We start from the raw sequence: 13,653 nt of genomic DNA on the forward strand, positions 1-13,653 counted from the left end.
CAATGGATGGGAAGGAAGGCATGCATACTCTGGCGCCTTTCCTGATGTTTGATATAGTTTTAGCACATTTTGAGATTTTGAGTATAAAAATCACCAGAATCATTGAGACAAAACAGATTTTAAAAAAGAATGTCCATTTTTATATAATTGTATTTTTTATTTGGCTTTTCGTGACAGCTTTAAAAAAAAAAGATTATCACAGGGTAAGCACGACCTACCCTGCCTACCCTGACTGCAAGTCACTGACACTATCATCCACTATAACTACTTTACTGTGCTAACTACTAGCCAGCGTGTTTGACTGTTTCTGTACACAACAAGGTCACATTATACAGCATGTTGGAATATTTGAGTGTGTGGGCCACAATTTATTTTCCTTCTGCTTACCTCATGAGATGATCTGCATTTAATTACAAAAATGTTGTCAGAATTTTGATAACAATGATAACAATTTTGACAACAATGACCCAAATGCTCTTTCAGCCAATGGGAGATGAAACAGAATGAATCACCCCTCTGACGCCCCTAAGGATCTGTGTCACTACCATCTTAGTACATAAACAGATCAAATAGTTAGAAAAAGCCTGTTTCTCTGTTCCTAGAAGTAATCCCTGAGGTAACTTGGCTGGACATGAAATATCCAGTTGGTTCTGTGATCAAGGTCCACACGATGATGAGCCCTGATGAGACCTAAACTTGAACCATGTGACCCCAAGCCAATACCTAGTAAGGCTAATACACTGTTCTGGTAGGAGACCCAGCTTTCAGTCACAGATAGGTGAATCCAAAGTAGGGCCAATTACATCATTACTTAAAAGGGGATGAGAGGCTTTTTATATTTTAGTCATTTAGCATACATGCTCATAAAGAGCAACTAACATTAAGTTCCATGCTCAAGGGCACATCACCAGATGTATCAGTTAGTCTGCTCGGGGATTCAAACCAGCAACCTTTCTGTTATTGGTCCAAAGCTCTTAACTACTAGGCTACCTGCCGCCACAAAGTATTTGAGGGCCAGAGATAGTGGTGGGTAATGTTGAACCTTCAGAGAGAGGAAGGGTTGGACCATGGCCCTGCTACAGAGAGGGGTGGAAGGATTGAGGTGAAGGTATTGCTAATAGGGCAGAGAGAAGGGCATCGAGATATGAAGTCTCAGGTAGATGTTTCCTCCCTTTATCACAATACTTATGTTCCTCACAATCATAAGGTCTCTTTCTTTCCTCAATAGAATTCAGTATGAGAGGTTCCTGTATTATATTTCAGATGACCCCTGAATTATTACCTAATGCTTCCCTGCTGTTTCCAAGATCTTGTGGTTGGCGTGTATTTTCAGGTAGTCATAGTCTTGGAAACATTGCTACACACTAACATAGGAATAAATAAATCAATCTGAGAGATGAATCAGAGGTGAGATCTCAGTTCTTGTCACGGATCCCTCCGGAACTTTTATCACGCACATCTGTCCCCTATTCCCACTGATTAGTATTTGTATATATTGGTTTCCATTGGGGGGTCGATTATTGTTACAATGTCCGTTGGTGCGTGTGTGTACCTGTGCTGTGTGTTTTGGCTTTCGTGGCCTTGTGGATTGTGCAGATGATTACGGGTCTCGTCCCGTGTGCTAATCATTGTGCGCGTGTGTATTTATTCGAGGTACTCCTCGCTCTTTTGTTTGGGTTTCAATCCTGTGTTTTTGTAACATGTTCGTTGGTCTTCGTCCCCGTGCCTTTATACGGCACGCTGTAATTTGGGAAATAAAAACCCCTAATACGCATTCCTGCGCCAGTCTCCCGACCCTTTATACCAACGTGACAGTTCTCAAGTATTACGACTGAATGACAATACATAAAACACTGTGACAATACTCCAAGCTTTCCTGATGGTCATACCTGTATTGCTTGTATTTGCACGTAAGGAAACAGTGACACAGTGCATGTAAAACAGTGTTACGTAACAGTGCTCCAAACTACCTTTACCAGCGGTGATACATTGCCCCTATACACTACATTAAAGCTGCAGTCTGCAGCTCAGTCTGGTCACCCCAGTCACTTGTTTTGGTAGACAGCCAAGGACTGGGCCTGGAGAAATGTAAATCATCAAATCCCAGTTTATTTCAAGTGCATTTAACAAAAGCCTCAATACACTTTACCAAAAAAAAAGGAATAAAAAAGAAAGCAAGAAACAACAGAGAATTCAAACTTAAGTATAACCACTCTCTAATTCATAGACAGAGCTATGGATGCAAATGCGTTCCATATATGATATCAAAAATGATACTTTTAACCATGTTTTGAAGGTATACAGTGCTTGTTTATCACTAACAGAAACAGAAATTAGATGATGAAACAATATGAAAATAAAACTCAGTTCAGGTCGTGTATGGGTGATGGAAATCCCACAAATAAACCAGGTTATACTCCAAACTCGCTCAACCAGTCAGGGAGGGCAGTGAAATACCAGATTGGGTCAATAAAGAGAAGTCAAACACCTGTTTGGGGGTTTGGAAAGGGTTATGTACAAAACCAGTTCTGAAACAAAAAGAGGGATATTTACAAGTATTTTTTGTTTCTCCTGAGCCTGTCCTTGTATAGCTTCAAATGTATTGTGATTGTGTAGGTGTAGAAGTATTAATTTTACATCCAGTTATTAACAACTTCTGTGCAGCAAGTTCTATGTAATCAATAAATATCATAATTGTTTACTATTTGAAATGTACGACTATTACTAGACATACAGCATTACAAACAGCTGGTGAATGAGACTGAATAAAAATCACTAACTAAAGTTCAAGTCAAAAGTGGCTTTGCTACACTTTACATTAAGTAGCAAAGATACCATGGAGTTTAACGGTATTCAAATGCATTGTGTAATTACACAATAAATACACGTGCGACTTGTTGAGAATTCCTTGTTTTATGTAAATGCAGTTTCAGTATATAGCTGAGAAGTTACTGTACATTCTAGTTACCAAATAGAAAAACTACATTGTTGCACAAGGAATTCACTTTAAAGTTCAACTTTCTGTTTTGCCTTAACCCTATCCTGCAACCACACCAACCCATTGGAATCCCAGTTTGGCAGAGCTGGTCTGTGGATTTTATTTTCCTTTGAACCATAACCATCTCTCCACAGTCTGCTGCTACTCTGCTATGTCTCCACTCACTGGGTGACATCACTGGAGTTTCCCCTTTTGTGCTAGTAGCAGGCCGAGCATAAAAACGACAGGGCTTCTGTCAGAAGTCCATTCTAACAAACGAGCAAAACACAGGACACCTATCAAGCTACAACTCTGTAAAAACAAAGAAGATATTTAGGCGAATATTCAGTTGCTAGACTTTTCCACTGCCACCAAGAGCCAAGAGTCAAGAGTTTGAACCTCAATCAACAGAAGTATGGAGGGGTATGCGATGACAACTGGCGACATGGAGAGGGGCCCTGTGTACAAGACAACGGTGACAGCTGTTGCTGAGGGAAAGGCCTCCAGAGGTTGGCTATGGAGGCTGTGTGGCGTCCTCTTAGTAGCAGCTTTATGTGCGGCAGCAGCCCTGCTCTTTGCCTGGTGTCAGCATGGAAGACTGGCAACGGTAAGGAACTCTAACGGGGCCAATATTTAACACATTTCTGAAATAGAGGACCGTACAATCAACTAACATCCTCTTGGTTTATCTCACAGATGCAGGACGGAATGGAGCATCAGCTGGAGATACTCATTGGTGCAAAAGGTGATTATTTGATTGACATATGCCCTTTTTCATTGAATTCCTTCTCATTATAATTTCTTTAATTAAAGGCTACAGTTGTAGCCAACGTCATGGCTTTTGCTTGTGTTATTCGTGACTAATATTTTTCTCTCCCTCAGATACCCACCATACATTGAAGCAGATTGCCGGCAATGCAAAAGAAGCCATCCATTTAGAGGGTGAGTGACCTACAGCCTTTTACAGCCAGCCTTGACTGTGTCTGTTGAAGGTTAAAACATGTCTAGTGGGCTAGTATGTCTTAGTGTCATTCCATTGTAGAAGCTAGGGGATTCTTTTTAAACATCCCCATTCAAAAATAAGGTTTAAGGTTTAAAACAGTGTCTAGTGGGCTAATAAGTATTTCTATTGGGGAAGCCCTGGGATTTTATTCAAACATTTCCATTGACAAAAATTAAAGCACAACACAAGGAAGCAAGGACGTTGCTTAATCATTAGCTTGTCTCTTGTTGCCACCAGAGTAAATTGACAAGAGCTTTGTAGGAACAAATAGCTACCAGCTGGACTCTGGGGCCTCAAAGTTGTAACAATGGGCCTTTCTTCCCTCTAATGCCAGGTGAATACAATCCTAATCTTACCGCTAACACAGTGCAGTGGAGAAAGGATGACGGCCAGGCCTTTTCCCAGGGCGGGTTCAAGCTACAAGGGAACCAAATTCTCATCCCACACACTGGGCTCTTCTTCGTTTACAGCCAGGCTTCGTTTAGGGTCAAGTGCAACGGCCCGGGCGAGCGTACCACTCCTCTGAGTCACGTTATTTGGCGCTATTCGGACTCCATCGGGGTTAATGCTAATCTACTTAGCGGGGTAAGGTCAGTTTGTCAACAAAACTATGGTAATTCTGAGTCCAATATCGGCGAGGGCTGGTACAATGCAGTTTACCTTAGTGCAGTGTTTCAGCTGAATGAAGGGGACAAACTGTGGACTGAGACCAATCGACTGACCGAAGTGGAGCCAGAGCAGGGCAAGAACTTTTTTGGTGTGTTTGCACTATGATGAGAGAGAGGCAGGCCAGAGATTAATGTTTGTTCAAACAGTTTTATGTTAAAACTCTTATTTTAGTGTTGCAATTTTATGGTAACTGAGCAATCTCAAAGGAGATAGGTCTAATCTTAATGGTTATTTTGTAAACTGAAATAGTTCGAGAAATGATTATTGTTTGTCCATACATGATGATTGTCCATTCTCTATATTGTAGATTTTGCACCAAATAATACTTGAGTTATTTATATTAACTTACTTTTTTATTTTTTTTACTATTTATATGAAAATACATATTAACTTAAAAAAATGATATTTACTATTTATATGAAAATACAGTAGGCTACTGTGGAGTACTGTCGTATAAGTTATTTTGATTCACATAAGTCTAGCAACAGCCTATACTAGGTCTATCAGAATACATTGCTACAATATTAAGTTATTTTATTTAATGTACTGATGTACTATGTCTATTTAAATGTGATTGTGTGTATTTTATTTGTCACCTATTCAGAGTGCTTGAATCAACTGTAATAAATTCCAAATGTTCTCAACTTTAGGAGACTCAAAGTTTGATTATATTTAATTACGCAGTTTGGAGGGGGCGGGGCCGGGCGCAGTGACGCCAATTTAGCAACGTTTCAGACTACCCTGGCAACTTTTTTTTCAAACAGCACCTAGCAACATTTAAACATTTATTTGGAACTTTTAGCAACTTTTGAAAAGTGACTCAAACGCTAAAATGCACGCATTTTCCCTCTAATTGACACAAAAACGAGTTTCTCTGCCACACACTCAGTCACAACACACGTGCCTGGCTGCAAAAGTGTATTGTGAGTGACGTCAGCAGCAGGCGCTCAGCTTGTGCACAGGCAGCAGCAATTTCAGCAAATTGCAAATCATTGTTGGTTGACTGCAGCAGCAGTAGTACGCAGTCAGCAGTTGTACGGGTTCGACGAGCCAAACCCAATGAATATAGTTGGTCACGAATGTTTGATCTTGAACAGAACTTACACAACATCAATCAACATGTATCAATCAACATTTTACAGCCAGAAGTACAGAACAGAGTGGGAGTCTGTACCTGAACAAAAGTCAAATCATATTTTTGGCCGAGATGGCCAGTCAATTTGAGTAACGTTAATGTGTATTCTATGTAATGACGCAGTTTTACGTTATCACGTAATGACATCCCAACGTCATTTAGCAACTTTTAGCAACAAATCAAACTGCCTCTAGCAACTTACCCTGAAAATTTGTTGGCAACACTGGCCGGACGGGTCTGGACATATCCAACTGTCTTATATGGTTGAGGGTAAATGGGTTTTGACTTTAGCAGTAAATTAACACTACGGGCTTTATTCATTCTGTAAAGTTTAAGCGTTACAGACTCCGCGATAGAAATGTAAAGGTAATTTCAGATTGAGCCGACATGTGCAGCGTTTACCGTGAATGCAGTCTCCACTAACGCGGGAACATTGCCTTTCAATTTCAGTCACTCTATAACGCTGAACTTCTTCAATGCAGATTGAATTAAAGCCCAACATCTGTTCTTGAGCAGCTTCCACCAGAAATTGTAATACAAAGTGCATCCCCAATGATGTCAGACCAAAACAAGGGAAATTCCCTTTTTTATTTCCTGCTGTGTCAAGTAGAGGGCCCACATATGCCTTAAAGCCATGTCTGGGGATTCCCCCCACTGACCTTATTCCTCCTCCTCCTCCTTGAAAGCATCATAGGTTTTCAGTCATGTGGGTGGCGGGCTGTAAACATCTGAGCTGAAATACTGTATGTGCACGAGAAAATGTGTTTGACCCACAAACATCCTCAGGCAGTATCACATCCGGCTGTGATTGGGAGTCCCATAGGGCGGCGCACAATTGGCCCAGCGTCGTCCGGGCTTGGCCGGGGTAGGCTGTCATTGTAAATAAGAATTTGTTCTTAACTGACTTGCCTAGTTAAATAAAGGTTAAAAAAAATATTGTTCCAAGATGAGGTTGTCATTTACCATGACCCTTTGCAGCTGGCTGTTGTGTAACATGTATGTCTGCCTTTCACTTTCAGCTCATATTACGATCTCAATCTTTGAGTTCATATTGCCTTTTGATAAGAAATGACACCAATACCTATTGGTTAATAGGTCAATAAATGATGAAGTGGACGCACATTGTATGGGACTGAAATGTATTTTAATCCTGGGAGGGCTATCGTTCAATATGAATGTAGATTCTAGATGAATAAACAACAGAATCCCTTGGGCGTCGTTAACTGATGGTGACATCTAGTGGTTAAAACAGCTGTGTGTGACATGCTTGTCCCTTTGGACATGTTTATGATTCCACATTGTCTATCATAAAATGCCCATTCGAAGTATAATGAAGTGTTTTGTCGTATTTCAGGGTTTATGACGGTGTTTAAATGAAATTATGGCCCTTATGAGTCCAATTGACACATAACACGATACACATAAATTCAGTGAAAAACAATGGGTTTATTTTACTATGATTATCCATATATTTGAATGCATATAATCTGAAATATATCAACATTTAAAATTGTAAATATAGTGTATACAAATATCTTCAAATCCAGTTATATACACTGCATGTACAAAACATTAGGAACACCTGCTCTTTCCATGACATAGACTGAACAAGTGAATCCAGGTGAAAGCTATGATCCCTTATTGATGTCACCTGTTAAATCCACTTCAATCAGTGTAGATGAAGGGGAGGAGACAGGTTAAAGAAGGATTTTTAAGCCTTGAGACAATTGAGACATGGATTGTGTATGTGAGCCATTCAGAGGGTGAATGGGCAAGACAAAAGACTTAAGTGCTTTTGAACAAGGTATGGTAGTAGGTGCCAGGCACACTGGTTTGAGTGGGTCAAGAACTGCAACGCTCTGGATTTTTCACCACAGTTTCCTGTGTGTATCAAGAATTGTCCGCCACCCAAAGGACATCCAGTCAACTTGACACAACTGTGAGAAGCATTGGAGTCAACATGGGCCAGCATTCCTGTGGAACGCTTTCAACACCTTGTACAGCCATTTAGCGACGAATTGAGGCTGTTCTGAGGGCAAAAAGGGGCTGCAACTCAATATTTGGAAGGTCTTCCTAATGTTTTGTACAGTCATTGTATATTCATACATGTGCAAGAGTATATTTCTCTAAGTAATCTTCGCATACATATATTACAATATTACCCAATGTCGTCCATGTACAGTTAATAAATATTGACTATTTCATCCAATAACTTGCTATGGAGAAGTTGTATATCTCACTTTCCGATACCCTGAGCTACAGTATGTTATTAGAATGGCAACAAAATCCCGACCTGAAACTTTGTTTTGAACTATAGTGCAACATGAGATAATGCTATTTGGAAAAGTAACGTCTCTTACGTTACTTGCCAACTAACCTGTGTTATATCATTGCTTCATACATTTTGACAAATTGCTAATAAATGAGATTGTACATATATATTAACTGTTGTATACGCATGTCAGAATCCTTTCCATATACTGTTACATATATTCTTCGTCATCACATTCACAAATGTAGTTGTACAAAGCTAAAATCGGAGGGGAAATTCGGGAAGAAATGTCAAATATAAGACCAACGGGTGACAGGCATGTACACTCACATTTACATTTACATTCAGATTGTCTTTAAGGAAAAACAGTTATTGACAAAGAAAATAAAAAGGGTGGGAAGAATGATGCATAATAAATATGCCATTTAAAATCTTCAAGAGGGTGTGCTTCATTTGAATATCTATAACGTGTCCAAGAAAATTCTAATTGTTGGAACATATCCATTCAAGTCCAATTGAAAACGTTCAAAAGGATGATACATAGAAAACTGATTAGGTTACATATCATATTACACTATTTTCTTATCAAATGGGTTTCGTATATTCAAGAGCATATAACAGCAAAAATGTGATTGAAGATACAAAGCTGTACTTGAATATGTATACAGCAAAACATCCACAAAAATCTTGCTATTGTCCCAAAATGAGGGTTGTCCATTCCAAAACCCTCTACTGTATATGGCTATAATGTTGGCATTTCACTTTCAGTTAGGATGACTTTACACTTTGAGTTTCGATGGCGTTTTGATATGAAATCCAGTAAATTGGATCCACTGGGAAACTGTGCTGTTTTTTTCCACTCATTGCATTTGAACAGTTTCCACCCCTTTACCCCCCCAAAATATTGAACTAAATATAGGGTACAACATTGAATCCATGACATAACATATCATACATTATGTAATAACAATATTAATCAATTACCATGTGCTTCGCTATTTCAACAAACCGAAGACAAATAGGCAGAGACGGGAGTCAAAAAGGAGCAAACACACGCACTACACAAAGTCCTCCCGGAGATCCTAGATACATCTGCACAACAGAACAAGAAAACAAACAAAGGGAAGGAGGAAAGAGGAGGAATGAAAAAGGGAGATCTGTCCATTTTTTGTCTCCACAAGTAGACTGAGGGTTACTCTGGAATGTGCTTGTCTCTTATTAAATAACTCGTAGTACTAGTCACAAGTGCTTCAGGTTCCCACAGTGAGATAGACTGTGAGAAAGATTGGTGTTACCCGGGGTTCGTGTGCCTCCACTCACTCTGTCAATGTCAGTAGCTTGTGCTCTTTTCCCATAACAAGTGAAAGTTGCAGTGCCTCCATGTGTGTTCGTTCCTCTGTAGGCTCTGGGCTCTTCTAGCACCCCACCCCCCACCCCTTCACTTGTAGAGCAGGGGGATCTGGCTGTTGTGACAGTGGTTGCGACTTATCTTGCTATCCGCCTGGTACAGGTTGGAGGAGTTGGAGAAGGAGGGGGGTAAGGAGGAGTGATTGTCCGACGCGGGGTTGGGGTAACCGGGTGGGGGCAGGAGAGACTTGGGGTCTGGCTGGGAAGAGGGCGGGGACGGGTTGCTGTGGTTCTGGTTGGTGCCGGATGAGGGCCGTCGTCGGTTGCGCAGGGCCTGTCTCTCAACCAGCTGGTTGCGGAGCTCCGATACCCTCTGCTCTTTCTGAGAGCACGGAAGAGGAAGAGGTCTTATTAATACTGGACACGTGTAAAGAGGAATCCTTTATTACGCATTAATTGAGCATGAATTAGACATGTATTCATCATGTATTAATCATGTATTAATCAAACCAAATGTATCTCTTAGTAAAATATAATAAAAATGAATGATTGGAAAGATTGATTGGTTGATTGCTAGGTCAAATAATTCAGAGGTATTAGATGTGTTTTAATAAATGCATTTTGATTATATTTTGATATCTATGGTATCAAAGTGAGTGTGTATTGTAGTACCACCTGTATGATAAAGATTGGTTGAATGATTGATTACTAGTTCCAATAATTCAGATGGATATTATACGTATTAGACATATTTCAATCTAGATGCATTGTGATTCTATGTTGACAGCTAAGGTGCATCATAAAGTGTGTACCGTACCTCCTGTATGATCTTCTGCAGCTCACGGTTCTCTCTCTCCAGCTGGCGAGACTTCTCCTCATCGTTGTTGTTGGTGGACGAGCCGGTCTTCAGCGTGTCCTGCTGCTCTGACTGCCACTCACCACGTGTAATCAGCCTGCGCATCTAGAATAGAATAGAGCTTTACTCTACACAGCCAGAGAGACAGAGAAGAACCATATACTATATGTGAATTTGGAAATGTTAACATTGAAGAAAGTATTGAGACTTTGTTTCGAGTGCTGATGCAAGTGTACATTAAATACTGCTGCTAAATGACTCAGTCCTAGGCTACGTCCCAAATGGCACCCTATTCCCTATACAGTGCACTACTTTCGAGCAGAGCCCTGGTCCAAAGTAACGCACTATAAAGGGAATAGGGTGCCGTTTGGGACACAGCCCTGTTCTATACAGTATACTGTACCTTGGGCACAAAGAGCACCACCAGGGTGATGTAGACAGAGAACACTATGGCCAGAGCGGCAAAGGCAAAGGAAGCGTCCTGCTGTGACGTGAGGATCATAGTGACGGGAGCCGTGATCATGCACAACACCTGCAGAGACGGGGGGATTGAGAGAGAGAGCGAGAGAGAGAGAGTGAGAGAGATTGAGAGAAACAAAGAGGTAAATATCAAGAGAGACTTTTGTAAATCCTTGAGAGAGGAAAATAGAGATCTAAAAAAGCGCTCGGCAACTGCTTATCATTCCAACGAGGTTCCCAATATGAAAACATCATTAAAAACTCATAGATGAAGTAGCAGGTTAGCAGTACCATACTGGCACATCATCACAATATCAAGCCTTACAAAAGCTCTCTGCTTCCCAACAAGGAGGCCTTTGCAGATACAATAAATATTGACATTTTAAAGGATTCTACCTCATATGGCGCACCATTATTGGAGGGAATTGTATCATTTATCTCTGTGTATTACACCACGAAATATACACAATTAAATAAAATGGTTAAATCAACATCTAAGCTTTCCCTTTGTTCGGACCTGCAGCTGTGTTTAACAATTTCATCAAGCTATATGAATGACTGATCAATTAAATGTTCTTTCCTCTGCTTGGCAAAAAAGAAATCGACTGTATGTACTTCATAATTGCATAACCGCCCAGCAAATGCGCAGTCAAAAGAAGTAAAACTGTGGGTGGTTTTCAGTCATAAGTGTTTCGGTTCCTCATTAAGCTGTTTTGAGATGGGAATCTGGGCAAGTTCTGGCAATTATGTAAATCCTTGTTCAGAGAGTACTAAAATGTTTGCACATTGTTGAGCAGAAATAGAAACCCAGCCTAAAGCTAAAGTTCTAAAAAAATGTTGCCTGTGTAAGAGCAGTGGTTTGTTCCAGCAAAAGTCTACATTACCAGACATTTAATGGATTTGCTCACCTGTGTGAGGGTTACCGAATGGCTATGGCTACTTGTTTGCAAAACTTAGATGGTGCAATGGTACTGTATGTTATCGCTGCTATATCAGTTAAAGTGAAGCTTAAATACCTCTATAGGTGATGATCATTCACTGATTCAAATCAAATTCAAATGATTGTTTAAGTATAGCACTAACGTTTTGCTTTAGCGCCAAAAATACATTTATGAGCACATGCTTACCACCAGAAATAACAAGTCTTAGCCAAATGTTATCATTATGCACTAATAAATCATTGAATCTCATGTCCACACTGAGACAATGCCTAACCCCTGCTACCTTTCTACCAATAGTTAATTGTTGCTTTGAGTTCATTCGCTCGACGGACTGCCTAAAATGCAGAGCGGAAAACCAGAGCACTCCCCCTGTGATGGTTGAGACTCACAGCCACGTTGTAAATAGCCATCCCCACGGCTCGATGGTCATTGATCTTCTCCGTGGAAACAGACTTGGTCTCGTAGGCCAGAAATATCCCCAGCAACAGCAGCAGTCCCTTGTAGCCATACACTACACCTGGTGGAGAGAGAGAGAGACAAAGTGGGAGAGAGACAGAATGAGAGAGAGAGAGAGAGAGAGAAAGAGACAGAATGAGAGAGAAAGAGAGATGGAAAGAGAAGACGATGGAGTGATGTTAGGCAGTTGACTAAAGGTAATGCATATTCCCCCTTTATTTCTTCTGTCCAAGTGTCCATTGTTCTTTCATTACGTCGCTCAGTGGGGTGACAATATATTTGCATAGCACAGAGAGGGAATGCTATGGGGCAATGGCACAGTTTGTGAGCTATATTATTTGAATTTGACAGTATTATGCATTCAGAAGAGCTGCCACTGTCAGGAAGAGAGGCAGTATGGCAATAGTGAGAGAAAGACAAATGAAAGGAGAAGATAAAATGAAAGTATACGAGGGAAAGATAAAAGGCAGGGAATGACTGACTTGAGTGAGTGAGAGGAGTGGAGGAAAAAGAGAGAAAGCTAATGTGGGGCGCTGAGATACGAGGAGTGTTTCATTTACAATGAATGGACTGGGGATGGAGTGAGTGAGAGAGTGAAAAAAAGAGGGAACAAGGGAGTGTGAGAGAGAAGTACTGATAAGAGAGAAGGAGTAAGGAATAGAGGAGGGATACCGAGCCATGTGTTCATCTTCTCTGAAGTGCAGTGCTCCAGGAGGGGCTGAATCAGGACATCCAAGTCTCCTTTAGGGGCCTCCCTAGTGAACTTCTACTCAGAGAGAGAGGGTGGGGGGAGGAAGTGTGAGAGAGAGAGAGAAAGTGGGAGAGAGAAAGAAAGAAAGAAAGAAAGAAAGAAAGAAAGAAAGAAAGAGGGAGAGAGACAGGGAGAGAGGGAGAGAGAGAGGGAGAGAGAGCGGGAGAGAGAGAGAGGAAGTGAGAGAGAACGGGAGACAGAGTGAACAACATTCCGTGTGATATATGCAATACATTACATTTAAAACCGACAAGTAGAAAGTAAATGAACAATAAGATGACTGACATCAAAGCAATAATCTTTTGTTGAACACTAGACATGTGACAGTGCTAACATACGAAAGCTAATACCACATAGTGTACAGTGCCTTCAGAAAGTATTCACACCCTTGACTTTTTCCACATTTTGTTGTGTTACAGCCTGACGAAGGCCGTGTGGCCGATACATAAAAGCTAATTAAAGAACAGTGATACTATCAAGCACGGTGTGCAGGTTTCTTATATTTTCTGTTATTCAACTGCCCCTGCAAAAAAAGATAGCTCAGATGTGCGAGTGCCTTTCGAATACTGAATTTTGTTGTGTTACAGCCTGAATTTAAAATGGATTACATTTAGATTTCTGGTCACTGGCCTATACACAATAACCCATGGTGTCAAAGTGGAATTATGTTTTTAGAAATGTTTACAAATGAATAAAAAATGAAAAGCTGAAATTTTTTAAGTATTCAACCCTTTTTAATGGCAAGCCTAAATAAGTTCAGTAGTAAAGTTGCATGGACTCTGTGTGC

General features: G+C 40.5%; 2 protein-coding genes across 2 annotated transcripts in view; one reads left to right on the plus strand and one right to left on the minus strand.

Moving 5' to 3' along the window:
- Positions 1–2,895: 2,895 nt before the first annotated feature.
- LOC115177163 (tumor necrosis factor-like) lies at positions 2,896–5,298 on the plus strand. Its single transcript, XM_029737723.1, has 4 exons — positions 2,896–3,584; positions 3,674–3,722; positions 3,860–3,919; positions 4,315–5,298. The coding sequence occupies exons 1-4, from the start codon at positions 3,393–3,395 to the stop codon at positions 4,752–4,754; spliced, it is 741 nt and encodes a 246-aa protein (XP_029593583.1). The 5' UTR covers positions 2,896–3,392; the 3' UTR covers positions 4,755–5,298.
- A 2,492-nt stretch (positions 5,299–7,790) lies between these two features.
- The window catches only part of LOC115177025 (gamma-aminobutyric acid type B receptor subunit 1), a 55,855-nt gene continuing 49,992 nt past the window's right edge, over positions 7,791–13,653 (minus strand). Inside the window, exons 20-24 of the mRNA XM_029737470.1 lie at positions 12,788–12,881; positions 12,049–12,176; positions 10,663–10,791; positions 10,221–10,364; positions 7,791–9,785 (exon numbers count right to left, since the gene is read on the minus strand). Coding sequence (XP_029593330.1) covers positions 9,495–9,785; positions 10,221–10,364; positions 10,663–10,791; positions 12,049–12,176; positions 12,788–12,881 — 786 coding nt within the window. The 3' untranslated portion in view covers positions 7,791–9,494. The remainder of the gene's footprint in view (positions 9,786–10,220; positions 10,365–10,662; positions 10,792–12,048; positions 12,177–12,787; positions 12,882–13,653) is intronic.

This window comes from Salmo trutta, chromosome 37 (genome assembly GCF_901001165.1).
Source record: "Salmo trutta chromosome 37, fSalTru1.1, whole genome shotgun sequence".
Classification (NCBI taxonomy): Eukaryota; Metazoa; Chordata; class Actinopteri; order Salmoniformes; family Salmonidae; genus Salmo; species Salmo trutta.